The 18862-nt window shown below is 45.8% G+C and overlaps 2 protein-coding genes across 3 annotated transcripts in view; one reads left to right on the top strand and one right to left on the bottom strand.

The window, feature by feature from the left end:
- Nucleotides 1-3845, top strand: part of PRKAB1 (protein kinase, AMP-activated, beta 1 non-catalytic subunit) — a 6414-nt gene extending 2569 nt beyond the window's left edge. The window contains exons 3-7 of one of the 2 annotated variants that reach the window (XM_009081829.1): nucleotides 302-395; nucleotides 1370-1484; nucleotides 2745-2878; nucleotides 3448-3516; nucleotides 3599-3845. In XM_009081829.1, coding sequence (XP_009080077.1) covers nucleotides 302-395; nucleotides 1370-1484; nucleotides 2745-2878; nucleotides 3448-3516; nucleotides 3599-3676 — 490 coding nt within the window. In that variant the 3' untranslated portion in view covers nucleotides 3677-3845. Of the gene's footprint in view, nucleotides 1-301; nucleotides 396-1369; nucleotides 1491-2744; nucleotides 2879-3447; nucleotides 3517-3598 lie in introns of both variants that reach the window. The other variant, XM_009081828.1, reaches the window with a different exon arrangement.
- Nucleotides 3846-10683: 6838 nt separating this feature from the next.
- The window catches only part of CIT (citron rho-interacting serine/threonine kinase), a 69790-nt gene continuing 61611 nt past the window's right edge, over nucleotides 10684-18862 (bottom strand). Inside the window, 9 exon segments of the mRNA XM_009081826.1 lie at nucleotides 10684-10745; nucleotides 11216-11519; nucleotides 12357-12566; nucleotides 12682-12760; nucleotides 13366-13446; nucleotides 14134-14262; nucleotides 14387-14495; nucleotides 16694-16786; nucleotides 17663-17802. Coding sequence (XP_009080074.1) covers nucleotides 10722-10745; nucleotides 11216-11519; nucleotides 12357-12566; nucleotides 12682-12760; nucleotides 13366-13446; nucleotides 14134-14262; nucleotides 14387-14495; nucleotides 16694-16786; nucleotides 17663-17802 — 1169 coding nt within the window. The 3' untranslated portion in view covers nucleotides 10684-10721.

Below are 18862 nucleotides of genomic sequence, written 5' to 3'. Positions count from 1 at the left end.
CACAGACAGAATGAGGTCTTGTGTACTAACAAGTAGCATGAAGATGTGAGGGTGACTTTACAAATCTGCCAGTTACATGGAGAGTGATACTGAGTGTGTATGGACTTAGTGTCACAGGAAATTGTCATTAACATTAATAATAACTTGATCTTTTACCTTTAGGTTGCATCAGAGATTCTCTTAAATGTGGCACTGCCTTTTTAGGGTTTTGCACGTTGAGGCTTTGTGCTTTGTGTCACAGTTTATAGACCAATGTACTTTTCAGAATATTTCATGGCTGACTGTTTGTCTTAAATTCCAGTCACAATAACTTTGTGGCAATCCTGGACTTGCCAGAAGGAGAGCACCAGTACAAGTTCTTTGTGGATGGGCAGTGGACACATGATCCTGCAGAGGTAATGTTTGCTTTGAGTCACTGTTTATTGATTGAGGCACCTGAAGATGAGAAATTGGCTGGTTTCTCTCCCAGGGGCTGGTCCTTCCAGTGAGAAGGCATTGGTTAACAGTAGAAAGTGCAGTTCAAGCTGCTGAGAGAGAGATTTCTGATCCCAGCTGGCCTAGGTGGTAGCATCAGTCTGAGCCTCAGAGGGCAGGTGATGTAACAAACATGGGACAGGTTCTCTTGCCCGTTGGTTTATAAGTAATGCCAGGCTTTTCCTGTCTAGTGCCAAACTGCCTTTTAGAGCACTGTAGCATTGCTGACAGCCCAGATCTCGCTGTGCTGTACTGGCTCTCTGTGCCAGGGTGTTGCTATTGCTACTCTACATCTCTTCATAGTCCACTAATTGTGCCAAAATCTACCAGGCCTGTTCTTCCTCTGCTGTAAAATGAGGTTTAACCCCAGCCCACCCAGCAGTCCCTACCTGTTTCAGAACTCAGCATTCACACTTGCTGGTTCCAGTCTTCTTGCTGTCTTGGCAAACCTCACAGAAGCTCTCAGAATTTACCTTGCTGTCCATTTAGCTCTTTCAACCCTCTGCCTTGGACTTCAGCCTTCACGTTGTATAAACCAGCAGTGCCAGCCATTCTGTGTCCTACATCAGGCCTTGCAGGTCTGAGCCTGGCACTGAAAGTCATGTAGAACTAGAAGTGAAACTTAGTTTCTTCAGCCCAGACCTGACCTTAGCCTATAGCCCAAGACTGATCAAATGCTGTGGGCCTGGTGGGTTCAGCTGACGTTCTGCCCCCCAGTCCTTAATCCTGCACGTGCTCATAATGCAACACTAACTGAGCTCTTTTCGTATCTGGTTCTGTCATATTTTAATACCCGTATACCTCATTCTTGGTAGCACTGATTGTGTAATTTTGAGACTCTAGTAGTTCCATAAGCTTATTTCTATTCTGATTTTTCTATCTTGTCTCTTCCCAGCCAGTAGTAACCAGCCAGCTAGGTACTGTCAACAACATCATCCAGGTGAAGAAAACTGACTTTGAAGTTTTTGATGCTTTGATGGTGGACTCCCAGAAATGTTCAGACATGTCTGGTATGAGCTGACTGGTAATTTTGTATCACACTTTTTAATGCTGTTGAAAACTTCATCTTCCTTTTTATCTGGAGTTAAAGCTCCAGTACAGATGAGTCTCCCCTTGTGTCAGGCCCTGTGGATGTGTGCAGGAGTCAGAGATGCACAGAGGAGGAATGTGGAATGCAGAGAGGAGGAAGCCTCTGACAGCAACACAGACCACTGTGTATCTGATGAGGAGGAAGCCATGAGTGCTTAGCAGCTGTTTGTTTGCCCCTTCAATGTGAAGTGGCTGGTTTTAGGGCACACATTGCTGGATAAATCTCTGCATTACCACATGAAATCAATGCTGACAGCTTAACTTGCTCCTAATTCTGACTTCCTAGGTGGCTGAGGAGGTCAGAAGTTGCACATGAAGAGGTAGAAATTAGGTGCATCTTAGTAGTGCTAACACAGGCTCAGGAGTATACCATATCCTCAGAACGTAGTATAAATTATCTGTATCTTATAATAGTATAAAAATGCCTTTTTTGTCTAAAGTTTCATAATCTAGTGTAATGGAAGAGAGGTAGGATTTAGCTTGAGCTGTGTCTGAGGTCAGCCTTGCCACCTGCTCTTCATAGAGCTCTGTAGGGATGGAGATCAGAACTGACATAGTACCTTACCATCCTCCTTCAGAAGACCTATCCTTTGAACCTGAGGCAGAAGGTGTGTGTGGTTAGTTTTTGCTCTGTGCAGCTTTGCCCTGGACAAAGCCTTTTTGGAGAAAGTGTTATTTGTGAGACAAAGTCAGGAGGAGATTCTAGTAGATGCCTTCCCCTGTGTGTTGTAACAGCATTTCCTAATACTGATCTGGACTCTGAAGAGCTCTCTGCATTGCCCTGTCTCTGCACGCAGTAGCAGTTGCCTTTCCCGGGTGCACTGCGTGTTTGTGTCCTTCCCTTGGTGGTGCCCTTGCAGAGCAGCCTGCACTGTGCAGTGTCTGCAGCAGTGCTGGGCAGAGATGACAGGAACCTCTGAAGTGCAGTGAGGCCCTCAGAACTCTGCTGCCTCGCAGATCGTTTTTCAAATCAGACAGACTTTGGACATCTTAAATCCCCTCTTGGGCAGTGACTGATCCGCTGGCACTGCATCAGCTGCTGCAGTTATTGTACTTAGGTGCCATTGATTTCTTTTGGCTGCATGTGAAGATTGACTTGGACTACCACTAAAGCCGTACCAATAAAGAGCAGATATTCTTACAGACTAATTAAGATTAAATATTTACCATCTCTGTGGCAGAGCTGTCAAGTTCACCCCCAGGACCTTATCACCAGGAGCCCTATGTCTCTAAGGCAGAGGAGCGCTTTAAATCACCACCTATTCTCCCCCCACACTTGTTGCAAGTCATCCTGAATAAGGACACAGGCATTTCTGTGAGTACATTACTTTTGCTGAATAATGCCCTTAAGGGTGGGAACAGATGGGGGGGAAAAATCTGGGTACAGACAGGGAACAAACAGCTCAGGAAAAGCCTTAGGATAGTTGTCATGTTGGTAAGTTCCTTATTTCCTATGTCTAGATGGATTCATCTGGAGTAAATTTATTTTTCTACTTGACTCTCTTCAAAATTGCAAACTAGATTGCTATTTTTCTCCCCAAACCTTAATCTTCCCACTGGACACTGTTATGTGTGTTATGTGCCAGGAGCACGTAAGAGGTAACCGTGGCTGTGAAGGTGCAGAAAGTTTCACCCAGAGGGACCTTGGGTTGTTAGTGCCATGGTCTAGTAACAACAGTAGGGTTGGACTCCATGATCTTTGAGGTCTCTTCCAACCAGGTTGATTCTATGATTCTGAAACTGTATCTGTGATGGCCTCAGCATAAGCAGCAGTGATGTGCTGGGGTGTGGCTGGTTACAGATGGTGTTTGTCACCCATCAGCTGTGATGAGTGACCTGTGAGTTCTGTTATTTTCACACGGTCTCACTTTCTCTTCTTTCCAGTGCGATCCTGCTCTGCTCCCTGAACCCAACCACGTCATGTTGAACCATCTCTACGCACTTTCTATCAAGGTGAGAGGCCAAGGCATGTTCTCCTCATGTGCAGCTTTTAGGTAACCATGCCCCATGCTCACTTGTTTTCCATCTCCTGTAGGATGGAGTGATGGTGCTTAGTGCTACACATCGTTACAAGAAGAAGTATGTGACTACTTTGCTGTACAAGCCAATATGAGCATCATAGTCATTCATGACCAATTGTTCTGGGCCAGTGCAGTCTCAGAAAAAAAAAAGCTTCACTTAACCAAATGTACTTCTGCTCTGTGCTGTAGCAAATGAACTCTGATTTCATATTGTTTCTGAGACTTCCACGTCCTCCTGTATTTGCCTTATTTTCCTAGTCCCACCTTGGAAGTTCTTGGAAATGGCAGCTTCATGGCAACTGGACAGGTGGCAAAGGTGTCAAATGCCTGTTGTCAGCTCAGTTAAAAAAACACCAATTTAAATTAGGCTGAAAAATGTGAGGGCAGGAACAGATCAAAGAGCTTTAGCAGCAAGGCAGACTGAGTCTGCCAGCCCAAAGTGTAGGAAGTTCAGGATTCTCATGGAATCTTATTTGAGCATAACTCAGCAAAAACAAGATCATGACTGCTTCCATAACTCATCAAACACAATTATTTCAGCAGCAAGTCCCAGACTTGCATGGCTGAAGTAAGTGTGAATATTGATGATCTTTTTGTAGCAGCCTTTTCTGGGCACAGTCAGCAACACAATCACCTACAAGCTCGTTATTACTTTACAGTAGACTGGGGTGCACTGTTTCTACTGTGAATAGCTCTGTAGTTTTTCTCTTCATGAGAACTGAAATACAACTTTTCCCCTGAGGAATTTCTGGTAAAGACAGTTGTTTTTATGGCTGGATTTTTCTGTAAATCGTAAATGTGTCTTGCAGTAATCTGCTTGTTGAACTGGATTTTCTTGCTGTCACTGATGAGGACTTCCTTAAGCTGGGATAGGTAGCCATAAGGAAATGAATGGATTCAATTTAGGGATCAGTTCCTCAGTAACAGCCCGAAGGTGACTGTAAGTCACCGTGTCCCAGTGGCCAAACTCGTCCCTCCGTGTCAGCAGTTGCAGCACTGGCTGCAGCAGCACCACAGCCCTCTGTGCCCAGGGCTGGAGCCGGGCAACTTTTTATTCTCTGTTTTCTAAGTGATTCTAGTAACACCAGGCTGCCTGTCCTTGCTACTCGCAGCCTGTTTTATCCCAAAACAAATGCAACATTAATGCAAACCTCTTGCCAGTGTGCCCCGGGAAGAGCCAGGGCGGGAGGGACCCTGCTGGGCCCTCCCCTCGGGTGGTTCTTGTGCCTGGGGCACCGTGAGTGTGCCAATGATAACCAGCCCCGTCCCACTGTGGAGGAGAGCACGTGGCAAATGGGTGAGGAGTGTGAGTGGGGAGAGAGCTGCAGCAGCCAGGGGTCAGTGCAGCCAGCCACAGCGGGAGGGTATTCTGCCATCCTGGGCTCTGTTCACCAGCCTTGTTGCAATACTTTCAGTAGCTGAGTTAGACCTGGGTCTAGTGCAATGGTTTTCTCTGAAAACTCTGTCTTCATTCTGTGCTATGGATAATATTTAGTATTCTGACCTACAGAATTGCTTTTGTTTTCAGCCTCTTTAGAAACAAATAAAACATTTTCAAGAAAAGTGGGTGACTTGCTTTGTTATTACCCTTCTCATCCTTGGTAACCTTGCCTGCCAGCAGTTGTTATTTTTTATAGCCTCTGATTGCCAGATTGCAGTTTTATGCCTTGATGGGCTGTACAGGCTTTTCATTCACAGATGCAGCTTGAAACACTGTCCACTTGGAGTTAGTGAAGAATATGTAGGACTTTGTTAGTGTTTATTTGTGATGTAAAGTTTACAGGAAGAACAAGAGGCCAGTTACTTAGAAGCTCCAGTGACAGTGTCTTAGGGCTGTAAAGCTTGAAATGGGCCTGAAGGTTCCCATGGCTTCTCTTTGTACCAGCAGCCACTCTTCAAGCATACCTTTTTCCTCAAGCCTTTGTCCTTGACAGTGTGTGACTGCAGGCTGGATGAGGTGTGTGGGGCAGAGGCACATGCATGGCATTGGGTCCAGCTGTGGAGGGGGACAACCTGTGCCCCCTGCAGTGTTCTTTAGCTCGAGGAACTGACGGGTCAGGGCAGAGGCTGTGGGATGTGTGATGCACAGCAGCAGGTACTGCAGGGAGGCCTCTGTGCTCTGTCAGGAGCATTCCTTTAGCTTGAGCTGGTTGTGTCAGGGCAGTGAACGAAGCTGCATCAGTGGCAGAGACTGGAGAGCAGATCATAACAGTTCCAGCTAACTAATTTGACAGGATTGACTCCTGTTGCAATGCAAACACCCAGCTGTTTGCAGGCAGAGATATGTGCTGGTAGATAAGTGTGTGGCTATAGCCATTCTTTGTTGGTTCCCAGCTTGATGCTGCTGCTGCTAAAACATGTTCTCTCCTTCCCTGGTAGCTCAGCAAAGGTGTGCTGGTGCCCCATGTCATGAAGCACAAGAGCTGGTTCACAGCAGCAGCATGTGGGGTCTCCTGTGAATGTTCTGTTGGCATCAAACCATAGTCATGGTCTGTGATCTGTGGTCTGAGCTGCTCAGTGAACTGAAGGAGAACTTATGGTTTGAGTGGCTGTGAACAGGTGAGCCCTGATACCTTCCTCTGCTCACAGCTGTGCTTGGCCTGTGTGCCACAGCTGCAGCCTGTGTGTGATGGGCTGGGAGTGCTTGGCCAAGGCACTGGCAGGAAATGCTTCCAGGGCTCATTGTGGGGCTAAGCTGTGCTCTGCACGAGGCCCAGTGCAGGTTAAATGCTGTGGCAGCAAAGCAAGTGAAGGTGTTTGTGCAGGACTGTTTGGTAGGATAAGTGTCAGCAAGAGAGGCAAATGTTTTTAGCTGTGTTCAGAGACAGTAGCTGTGAGAGTGTATTAGCGGACAGAGGTCCTGCAGGGACCTCTTAAATGCTTTCATTGCCCACAGGAAAATGATAGCACATAATCTGAATGACCCAGAACTAATTTTTTGATAGAAGAAAAGGAGTTTAGCTGTTTAATAAGTTTGGGGTTGTTTTTTTTTCCCTAGTTGCAAACCAAATTGTTCACGTGTCAAAGACTAAAGAAGCTGAAACCTTGAGAAATGGAGACCTGGAAAGCAGGTGAAAGCATGCACAATTGAATAGTATTCATGGATTTGGGCTCATCAGTTCATGCTAAACTTTGTGGATTTTTTTTTCCCAATTCCATACATGCATGACTCACTCCAGGCTTTTCATCAGTGCTGGTATGGTGGAACCACAGGACAGGACCAATTATTTTATAGGTCCCTGCTGCTTTCTTTTATTGTTATTTTTGCTTTGCACTTCCTAGCCTTGTCTCAGCTGGCAGAGCATTCAGTGCAGGGGCTGCAGCCACCACTGCACCTGCAGCTGTTGCAGCCCCAAGAAGCTGTGGGGGAGGAGAACGCAGGGTGGGGGCCCAGGCTGTGTGACCAGCAGGTCCCCCCAGCTCACCACCTCAGGCTAGCAGGAGTGATGATCCATCACCTCCACCCTTCCCTGCCCATGGGGTGAGCGAGCACAGCTGTCTGCAGGCCCCAGGGCCTCTCCAGCCAGGGGCAGCAGGTGATGAAGGTGAGGTGTTCCCTGGCATCTGTGACCTCAGCTGCCATTCCCAGGAGCCACAACCTTCCTCAGGTAAGCCACAGCCACCCCTCAGCCCCCCCAGGCCCCTTTCTCTCCAGTAGGAGCATCTGCAGGAGGGCTGCTGAAGGAAGAGGTAGGGTGGTTGGTTTGGTTTTTGCTGGGGGGTGGGTTTTGGGGTGTTTTTATTGTATTTTTTTGCTGGGTTGTTTTCTGTTTGACAGCTGAATGAATTAGATTAATCACTGCATTCCCCTTATTGCAATGGGATGAATCAATTCCCTCCAAAGGCAAAAGCTGGATCAAGAGTTGGATTTATTAGCTCACTTACATTCCCCACCCACAGCTCACAGTCTGTGCTGTTATGTTTATTCTTGGCTGTTGCTAGGAGAGCACATTTTAAGGTAGATGCAGAGACTTTTGTTACAGTCACTTTGGGGACTCTTGAATAAGCCAGTACAGAAATAAGAGCTCCCTGCCCTCCCCGATCCCCTGAATTTCAGCACAGCATGTGAGGGTCAAGCTGACATGAGTTTGTGTAGGGTTCTGGGGAATCAAAAGGCTCGATAAATAATTAATTTTTTTTTACTCCACCAGTTTCTGGATTAGTTTAGCTTTGTTACAATTCGGATCATGCATCATAGGACTGCAACAATGAGCTTTAAATAAGTATTCTTTGTGCACAGAGTAAAAGAAATAAAGGAACATTGAACAAGTCAGCATTTCATCATATACATCATAGTAGGCACAATAGATAAATCAAGCAGCTCGGGGTTTATGTAGAGCATTTTCATGGAGAATGTCATGTAGACCAAAACGTAAGAGGAGCCATTAGTAACCCACCCCCACACCCTCCAACAAGCCCTTTATCGGGGCTGAGGGGGTGGCTGTGTGCACAGAACCAAAAACACTGAACAGTAGGAGGACAAATTAAGTTACTGTAGGCAGCAGTGTGAATATTAAAAACCTCTTCCTGTGAAAGAATACTTCAGACCCTGTAAAAACTGGTTCAGTTAAAAATAGATGTATTTACATTTAAGTCTGATCTAGCAAGTTTTCCCAGCAGGTGTAAGTTGAGCTGTACAGTAACTCTGCAGGTTGTACTCAATCTGACACTGGATTTGTGAATGGTCTTTTTTTTTAAAGTTGCAGCTATTAGGCCTTAAAGCACCAGTATGTTACAGCAGTGGGATGAGGAACTGTCTCCGTCCGCTTTGCTACCAGTACACTGCTGGGATAAATCCCAAACCTGTCATTAGATCACACTAGTATTAATTAAGATGTTTTTTTCCAGTTCAAGATGTGTGGGTCATTCACCAGGGCAAGACTGTTTTCCCAGATACTCACACATGGTTTACCTCTGCCCACATCCCTGGTGAGACATGTGAGGCAGGATCTAGCTGGAGGTGTTTGCAGCTGACTGCTGCTCTAGTATAGGATTTGGACAAATCTGCCTGTTTTAGTTCATGTGAACATTCTTGGTTTTGTGAAGCCACTTACGCTACTTGTTCAGGGAATAATGAGTATTAAATGCTAAATACTGCCAGGCTGTGCCGCCCGTGGGTTCCCAGCCCGGTGCTGGGTGTGGGGCAGCAGGGGCAGAGGGACTCCAGAGAGAAGGAAGGGGTCATTTCACCATGCCAGTCAAGATAGTTATTTGTTTTATTTGGTTATTGTTCAACAACAAAGTTCAATACGTTCCAGGTGGAGCTTTGAACTGTCCCTCTGGTTCCCTCCCTTGTCAATAATCAAAAGGTAATGAAGAAAAATCCTGTACTTTTAGAGACCTAAAACCTCATTTATGCTAACAAGCTTCAATTGCAATTTAATGTTACAATATTTCTTCATGGGAGCGAGGAGGACTGAGCTGAGGCCCCTCCAGTGTCTGAAGATGGCTGTCCACAACCACCAGTAAAACAAAAAGCTAGTGTTGAAAAACGCACACTTTACAATAAAAAAGTAGAAACCAATTCAATTCCCTTTTGTTACGAATATAAAGTTTCTTGTAAATATGTACAGTCCTTTGAGCTATTTCTATAGCAGGAAGCATTTCACGAACAAGACACAAGATATACACTTTCAGGACTCAACAAGCCCATTTCTGAGGTCTTGAAGATCTTCCATGAGATGCAAAGATTTAAAGACTGATCTCAGTGACCTTTCAAAATATTCAGACCAGGAGACAAAAACTTTCAGCAAGTTTCCTGCCAAATCATCTGACCTAAAATAACCCAACAGACAAGAGAACGGAATACAATATTCATGAAACTCGCCAAAGGGCACTGACAAGGCATTGGAATTTTGATGGGTTTCTAGAACAGGTTAGCACAGGCTTGCAAGGGACTAGCAGAAGTTTTAAGTGTGGCGCCAAGGGAAGATTGGATGCAGTTTTGCTCTTTCCAGTTGTAAAGAACATGGTTGTTCACTTAGAAATGTTGCTATTGCAGAGTGAATGGTCAAAAACCTGCTTTGAAAATCATTTGCTCTCTGCTTCATGTTCACAGCAAAAGAGAAGAGGAAGCAATAAAAGGCTCGAGGTTAGACACGCGGAAGCGAAGGTGTGTCAGAACCGCCAAAGCTGCTCAGTGTGTCCTGTGCCATGACACCAGTGCTTATTGTACGACAAGCTACAGCTCACGGGAGGAGCCAGCCCAGGCTGCTCCCTGGGGGGAGCTGAGGCTGGCAGGACCTCGATGTCATTGCTGAAGGGACCATGTCCAGTGCTGAGAGGAGAACACAAGCGTGACTGTAACTCTTGTCATAGAATAAGGCTTGTTAACTCTTCCTTGCCAAATTTCCAGAGTAATTAACGGTTATTTTGCAGCGTTAATCTAAAGGTTTCAGTTAATTTACAAGTGAGGTACAATACACTACTCAGCAAAGCAACCTAAAAGGAGAGAGCAGCCAGTGATGGTGCAGCAGCATGCAGTGAACTGTCATGCAGAAGACCTGGATAAAGTCTTACAACCCAGTAGCTTATAGGTAATGCACTTTGTCTCAGGGCCGGGCACAGGGGATCGGTTAAAGCAGGGTTCTTCCCTCCCCATCAGAGCTGCTTTAGAGCAATTTTAGTGAGAACAAAATAACTTTCAGAAGTGGCAGGTGAACAGACTAATCAGATGTAATTTTTCTTGTGTTCTGTGGAGAACATCCAATCACAGCTCCTATTGAAAGACTCACTCACCTTGGCCCTTGTGTTTCCAGGCCATCAGGGGCTCCCAGCAGGTCTCAGAACCATGACCAACTCTCTGGTAAGGGGTGCTAACCACAGTAACGACCCAGGGCAGGACACTAGTCCCATTTCCTTAATGAACTACTAGGGACTAAAGTGGATACAAAAAGTTCATGAACTGCTTGAAAGAGTAACAATAGTACAAAGTGCAAAAACAGGAGTGCAGGAAAGTGCAGAGAAATTAACTGAACTGCGAAGGATCTTCAAAAGCGTCACGGCTCCCACTGCGGAGCGAGCTTTGGCCCAGGAATGCTGTTTGGGAACTGGGCAGCAGACAGATGGAGTGCATATACTCAGTATATTTCCTTTTTTTCCTGCAGGTCAAGATGAGTAACTTTGTCTAGCTGAGACTTACACTGAAGACTGGTCCCAGACCTGGCAAGGAAATAAAATGACAGTTACAAGTCGCAGCTATTTCTCTCACAGGCACGAGGTGCCAGCAGCAGTACCTCACCCGCTGCTCCTGCAGAGCTGCCTGCTGCCAGGAGCCATCATCCTTCAACACTGGCAAAGGCAGGCACTGTCTGCATCACTCTGAGAACAACAGGCTCCCACATTCCATTCTCCAGGCATTGTCCTCCTTCAAATCCTCTACCACTTGATTTCCACTACTGAATGCACCTTTGCTTTCAGCCTGTTCCAGGACGAAGCTGCTTTTGCAGAACTAGCCCAGGGCAGGTGGTCACAGGGCCAGTGACACCATATGGGTTCTGTTCTAATAGAAGCTGAGGCACAGCTGGGGGGAGATTTGATTTGCTCTTGTACTTTACAGTCCCACCAGCCCTCCTGCAGTACGGACATGCCTTTTCCTGAGAACAGGGAAGTTCTCCAGGCACCTGGCTTACCTTATTGACTTGAGCAAGAGGAGTTCTGGCACCACTCCCAGGCATCCTTCCTCTGCTGCTGTCTTCAAACAGTCGGCCCGGGGACCGTTCCCTGCGGGTGCTCAGCAGCCTCCCTGGAGATTTCTCCCTCTCCAGTGGTCGCCCAGGGGACTTGTCCCTGCGCAGCTCCGTCCTGCCCTCGCGGTACCGGTGTGGTGTGCTTGGCTCCCGAGGGTGGCTGGGCCCTTCCGGAGGCCCCGGGCTGGACGCGACGCGCTTGGTGATGTGCTCGTTGTAGGTGGGAGGGCCTCTCTTGTTCGGGCTGCTGTCGTTCAAAAAGAATTGGTGTGAACAGCTGAGTGACAGAAACCTCACCTTATGTTTTCTTTCAGCAGAAATGTAACTTTTCTGACACCCAACAGCATTCAGGAGAAAAGTATCAGCTCTCCCTGAGCCAAGATGGACAGGACAGAGATATTTTGGTAGCTGAGTGTCCATCATGTTAGCCACGCTGGTAAAGTGCCTGAATGAATTGCTAATGTAAGTCATGTGTGTGGAACAGGCCAGAAAGTGACAGCTTTTCGTACATGTCAGCTGTTCTCTTTTCCATATGAAAGACACTAAAACTTGTTCAGGGCAGGCTGGGATCAGCTACAAGCCGCAGTTTCTCACTGTCCTGTGCACAGTGCACCATCAGCCCCAGGATTTATTCACCTGTCTGAAGTATTGCTGTTCTGCTGAGCAGACATATCACAACTTCCCAGCTGTCTCCCTAAGGCAGACTCAGTATGTGACAGGAAGGGGCTCTTGCTTTAGAGTTTGTTACTGCCAAGCCATGTTTAGTGTCATACCAACAGCATCTGAGCTCACCAAGCTTTAAAGTCAGAGCTCTATCTCAACATTGAGTAAGCCAGCACAAGGTCACAACACATTTGTGGAGACTCTCCACATATTCCTATAGCTGATGTTTGTTTGCCTTCTGGATTTTAAAACATCGATGACTCTACTCCTTGTTCCATTCCAGGATTACAGTAACTGGCAAATCACCAGCCGCCACCTAAGTATGGAACAAGGACACCCCACCATGCCAGGGGAAGAGGCATCAGGAGGGAAGTTTGCTCACGAGACACTCAAGGACAGTAACACCCTGACAACATCATACCTGCGTGTAGCTCAGGAGCCTCTGTGGTGCTGGTGCTGGTGCTGCTGCTGCTGCTGCTGCTCGTTGTTGGTCTCCTTCACCAGATTGCCCTTACAGCAGATCACCCGTAACTTGTCCTGGTAGGAGGAGGCCAGGTAGATCGCTCCCGAGGAGATTGCAGGCCCGAGGTACCGTGGATTTGGTATCTCCAAGTGGGCTCGTGCAGGGGTTCTGGGTAAAATTGCAGGAAAAAGCCTTTACAATTGCAACATGTTACCTTTTCCTGGCAAGTGCATACATTCCTGCAACGCAGGCTGTTCAAGGGAATGAAATGAGAGCAACATACCCCAGAGAAGCTCGTGCCTGAATCTCGATCACTTCAAGGGAATTGAAGTGGGTCACGAACAGATAGGGCTCCCTGTAGGCTGGAGGAGCAGCACAAAGACAAGAAAAATACAAAACAAATTCTCTATTAAAAACTTCTAAAACACATCAATGAGCACAAGAGAGTCTCACAGCCCCACGGGAAAAGGGAGGAATACAGTCTCTGTAATAAGACAGATGCTATTACTACGTGGGGAGATGCAAGCTTAAAGAATTGTTGCTTTGAACCTCTGTCTCAAGGACTTTACTAACCAAAGTATCATGAAAAAAGCATTAAAAGCAGAGTATTAAGGGAACAAAATCCCATTAGGCAGTACGAATGGCCTGAGGGAACCACATTGCCATCATGTATTCCTGACTACTTCAGACATTTCCAAGCACTGTTAAAAATTCCACTAGCCAGTTCAATCTGTGTCAGACTAGGAACATTAAGGAAACGTAACTCTGTTTTAGTTTTCCTTAAATTGCTTATGCTTCAGAACGTTTGCCATCTGGATTGATAGTGAGCTTAAATCATGGGGCAATCTGGGAGAACTGGGAGAGGGAAAAGGAACCAGAAGTGCTGAGTGCAGAGTACCCATCCCACAGGGATGCTTCCCAGTGTCAGTCACTTCCACCATCCAAGTGAACGTCCACCAACACCTACCGAAAGCTAAGGGTAAGCGATTCCACTTCAGGTCATCTGTCCTACTGCGTCCTCCATAGGAATCCACAAAGACACCAAACTCTGCCAAGAAAAGTCGTATCACATCATTTGCATGTGCCTGAATTGTATTCATTTATGTTTGCATAGACAAAGGCAGTTGCCCCTGGACTTTTTATCAGGGATAGGGTGCAGGGAGTATCTTGCAAATCCCAGAGTCTGTGAATTATTCCAACTGAAGTAGAACTGGCTAGATGTAGGAGTACTGTCAGGCCAAAAGGTGCTGCAGTTCTAGGTCTGTTAAAGTTATTATTTAATCTACAGTTGGGAAGACAATGAGACTCCTACCATTAATCACCCCAAATTACTGCTAGTGGGCTTTTGAAGATTTCCTGTGCATATTCCATGACACTATCCTAGAGAGCCAACAAAAGCAGCTATGCAAAAAAAAAAAATAACACCCTCTTTTATTACATCACAAGGAGCTTAAAAAGACTCATCTGTCTGCATGGAAACCAGACAAAGCCCAAGGCTGAAAACCCCTGAGCATTTTACCAGGATAATCAAACACCTGTTTGCACTTCACACCACTGACTACAGTCCTTCCCTTCAGGCACAGAAGCCTATGTGCAGGAACTGAGCCACAGCACAGAGAACTTATAAGTAAGGCAGAAGCAACCGCCCAAAATTCAGCAGCACTTGGGTACCTTCTGCAGCTCCTGTGCCAGGGAGCAGGTGTAGTGCCCACCTGTACAACCACCCACCACTTACCATGGAAACACAGCAGATACTCCTCCCTCTGCCCTGCTGGGTTCACTTGGATGATACTGACTGGAAAACTGTTGGTGGAAGCAGCAAACACAGCAGAGGCCAAAGTGTGGTCATTTTTATCCAGAAACTCTGCAAAGAGAATTGGGGGAAAACACCTTGATCAGCATCAACTTTTTCCCTAATTGCTTTAGAAAAGCCCCACCAAAAGAGTTTGTGGAGCCACTTGGAGCATTCCTCAGAAGTTGTCTCCTACCCTCCAGTGTGTACTGCTTCATCTCAATTTCATAGAACTTGTTGGTTCCAATGATGATGCTGTAAGTGGTCAAATGGATGCAGCTGCAAGGCTCAGAGGTTTCAATCTCCTGGAAAAGAGGACAGTATGGACAGATATTAGTTCACTGTAACAGTTTACAGATGATGCTTATTCTGGATGATTGTACATTGCTACATTTATCCTTAGAAAAGGGAGAGCTGGCAACTTGAAAGTCCCTAACAGTCTCTCAAAAGCATATGGACAACTCTTGCTAGAAGAAAGTTTTGTCTTGTTGGAGGTTCTACTTATATCATTGATACTTCAACCATATCAGCTCAGCTCCAGGTGCTAACCCTAATAAGATCCTCCTCCTTTTTGGAGTAATACACTATTCTGGAAGATGTTCTGCTCTGTAGCTCAGTTTTCTGGAGCAGTAGGAAGCATCTCCCTGCTCACAGTCAGGTCACAGCCATACCAAGGACTGCCTGTCTGGACAGTGTCCCAGAAAGACATAAGAGCAGGACTGAGCAGTCAGGGTTGAAGGACAGAGTTGTCACTAGGAGCTCTGTCAGTCAGAACTGCTCCAGCACAGCTGTACTAGGACAATGACCTCCATGCCTGGGTGTCCTGGTCACCAGGAATCAGAGCAGCTGCTGGAAAGGCAGACAGAAGATGCCAAGACAATTGCAGCAGGACTGACCCCAGTCAAGTCCCAAACTGCTTATAACCAGTGGAGTAAAAGTCTTGTCAATAGGCACATCCATACCATGATCCTCCCAACAGCAAGAATCAGCTCCCTAAAGCATCCCTGCTGTTAACACTTCAGAGATCAGCTTGATGGCTCCATAAGCAAAAGGAAAACAAACATACACAATCTCCCTTCCTTCTTTGTACAGTGTTAGAGATGTTGTCCACCAAGACCTGCCTTGACTGAACAGCTAGGATAGCTCTGACAACACACAATCCGCAGATCTTCTGAGGACAAGATTCCTTGCATAATTCCTAGTTTATCTGGAAATTTAGTTGGCAGAGGAGAATAGCATATTCTGGGCTCGCTGCCAGCCTGTTAGGATCTAAATTCAGTTGTCTGGATTGGTGGAGATAAGGAAAACCTGCCTTCTAAAACTGCCTTTGCATGTTCTGCATGCAAGCCCTTGTCAGAGGACAGGGCTGTACAGCCTCAGAGTTTCCTGCTGGCTGCTGCTCCATGGGGAGCAGGAGTTGGTATCAGATACAATGCCTGTAGGTGTTCCAGGTTTATTGGCATCCACACCGTTTGTGCCAAGATCTCATCAAACACATCTTTCCTCCTGAGGAGGCCAGAGCTGCATGACTATGCCCACTGCTTCCCTACAGCAGTGCCCATGTAGCACTAGGTGGGGAAAAAGCCTCAGGCTGTAAATTGAACCAGTGCCTCCAAAGTCACCTACAGAACCTCACAGGGATGTGGAGTTTGACTGGAACATCCCTTAATTTACAAATTGGAGAGGACATGGAGCTCCTGAGTGCCCTTGCAGGGCAGGTGGTGTTTTAACTCTTTGTCTGAGAAGAGATCCCTATTTTGGAGGGTTTTCTTCTGGATCTGTACGAGCATCTAAAATTTATTCCTGACAATTTGCTGGGCTTGTCTTTGAGAGGAGTAGTGGGTCAGATGCTCAGTGTGACCCACCTAGAGCTGGCTGAAGGGAGTTGCAGGAGCTCTGCTGACCCACCCTGCATGGCAGAGTGCAGCAGTACCTGCCCAGGTAGCAGTGCTGCAGGTGGATGGTGTTGTGTCCACAGGAGGGTTACACAGAGCCATGTGAGATCCACACCTCACTGCCTTGTTTGCTGCCAGGATAAAGTACATGTGACTCAGGGTAAGTTTGGAAAACAGCTGCCTATCCTGTGAGGGAACAATACCAGATACTCTTTGATTTTCACTGGTGCAGTAGGACAAACTCAGCCATTGCTTCCATCACTGCAAAGAGTGCAGTCATTTGTTATGGATTTCTCCAAAGACAACAGAGGTGAGGGTAATTAAGACAGTTGGATAATTCAGAAAGCCTTTTTTGGGGGTAAATATGTGAGGGTACAATTACAGCTGAGTCCAATATCTCATAAAATCACAGTTCTGCTCTGCATCTCTCCAAAAATGCCAACTCTTATTAAAGGAAATTGCTGCCTACTCCACTTTGAGTCAGTGCACAGTGCAATTTGTTATCATTTCAGCTGGCAAATAAATGCTCTCATGCGTGCAGAAAGCTTTTAGATGTTTGCTCCAAAGCAAAGGCTTAGTGATTACCTGTAGGGAGTTCCTGAGCTTACCTTTCTGATACAGAACTTGCTCAAGCTCTCATTGTATCGCAGAACAACCACTTTGTTGGGCATGGCTGCACAGATACAAAGACTGTTCTCAACCTGTGAAGAAGATGACAGGCACCATTCAGGAGGGCAACACAGAGCAAATTCTAATGCTGAGTGAGTGAAACAGATTCAAGCACCTCCTGCCACAAAAAGAACTTTGCAGAGATATGCAAGTACATTCTTAATAGAGTAATTACTGTGAATCCATGAAATAATGAAAAGCCTCTTCACATTCTCAGAAAATAATGTGAATTGGAACAACTTTGGTGGTTTCTTTTATAGTTGAAAAAAGTTAATAAAAAATTAGAAGGTTTACCACAGAAAAAATGTTTCATGAAAAGGGATAACAAATTCAGATAGGCTAGGTCTACATTTCTCCCCTGAAACTGTTACCTTGCACATGATTTTGAAATGAATAATGTTCAGTTTGTTACCAAAATAGTCTGTAGAAGTAATTGTTAGTGAGGATTTTTGCTGTTGTTAAATGTTGCATACTAGAACTGGGAACTGATGTAAACATCAAGAGTTGTCAGGTGATACAAACACCTAAGGAAATTCGCTAGCTGGAAACTGTTAAGTGACATTCAGGAACAAACAGTGGATGGAATTCACAAACTATCAAATCTCAAAACTGAAGTCAGGGTGAGGCAGCAGTTGTACCATGCTACGCTGGATTTACTATTATCCAGCAGTTTAGGCTGTATCATCATGGCATCCTGAGGAAATTTATCTATATAGTATGATCCCCCATACTGTCTCCAGCTCAGCCTCTCCTCAGCCCATACACTCTGCTTATGTGAAGAAATACATTTAAAACAAGAATATAGGCGTTGGCTGTGCTGCCAGTGGAATAAAGATGCTGATTTGATGACTACTAAACTTGGAGCAGTCGAAGAGGTGACCTGGGGTCACAAGGGAGCTATAGCCTACCTTGCCAGCAGCAAAAAGGTGACATCCTTTGACAGCCTCAAAGACATTTGGTGAGACATCAGGCTGGGCTGGGAGGTGAGACTGGGCTAGAGATTGCTTCACTTTCTTTACATCAACAAGACACAGAGCCCTTTCTTCTCCTGGAAACAAAAATGGTTGCAGTTCATCAAGGCAGAACTCCTTACTCTTTACAAAACTCTGTCCTGTTATCTAAGCAGCAACTCATCATTACAGGCTGTTACTGTGGAAACAGTCACAAGGTGCCATGTAAAATCTATTCCATATTATTCCTATTCAAAGTGAAACAAAACTTACAAAACCCCAACTCCAACAACAGGCAGTAAATCCACTGGGAGGACAACTATTCTCTCTGTGAATTAGTAGTGTTGGTAAGGTCTAGATCACAGCAACCATGGCCTCAGCAGGACACACTTCAAAATTAGCCAGGAAGTTTTATTTTACATTTCAGAACTTCAGTGGAAGTTGTTTTCACTTCTCTGCGCTAACAGAACTGGCAGTGGATTTCCAAGAGCTACTCTAATAAATTTCATTATAGCCCAAGCACAGTTCCTCTTAGACTCCATCAGCAGAGTAACAGTGTTCTCCTCAGCATGTGGGAGCTCTGCTTTGTTCTCTGCCACCCTGACACAAATAAAGCATGGACAGCTTAAATCCTTACAGGATGGAAAAACATAGAACAAGCAGAACAAGAGAGAGTTTGTCTTTCATTCCCTACAAATGCCATAGAGACACTTGATAATTTGGGCTTTCGGATGAAGATACACCCTAATGTTCAGCATGCCTACATCAGTGTGGGAAGGATTATCTCTGGAAAACCACAGATGGAGAGATTAAAGCTAGTGTTCCTTTCATAAAGGAATCTTAAATCATGACAAGCCTCCCAGCTTTGTTACACGGATCAATGTTCAGAGCAAGAGTTGCTGGCCCTGTGCCACAGTGGTCACATGGTGGTGCTTAAATGGTTAATTACATCAGAAAGAAAAGAAAGGTCATGCAGTGATCAGATGTTCACTGATCAGCTCCACACTTTTCAGACTGAACTTATAATGACAACTGACCTCTAACCTGGAAATGCTTTATCTCTGGTTCTTCCCTCCCTCAGCCTTGGAAACCAAGAAAACACTTTCTCATGAAGGTTCAAGCTGAGCCTTCGTTCACACACTCATTAACCAGCAATTC

Source organism: Acanthisitta chloris, unplaced genomic scaffold (assembly GCF_000695815.1).
Source record: "Acanthisitta chloris isolate BGI_N310 unplaced genomic scaffold, ASM69581v1 scaffold44589, whole genome shotgun sequence".
NCBI lineage: Eukaryota > Metazoa > Chordata > Aves > Passeriformes > Acanthisittidae > Acanthisitta > Acanthisitta chloris.
The sequence above is the reverse complement of the archived record's forward strand: the minus strand, read 5'-3'. Positions and strand labels throughout refer to the sequence as shown.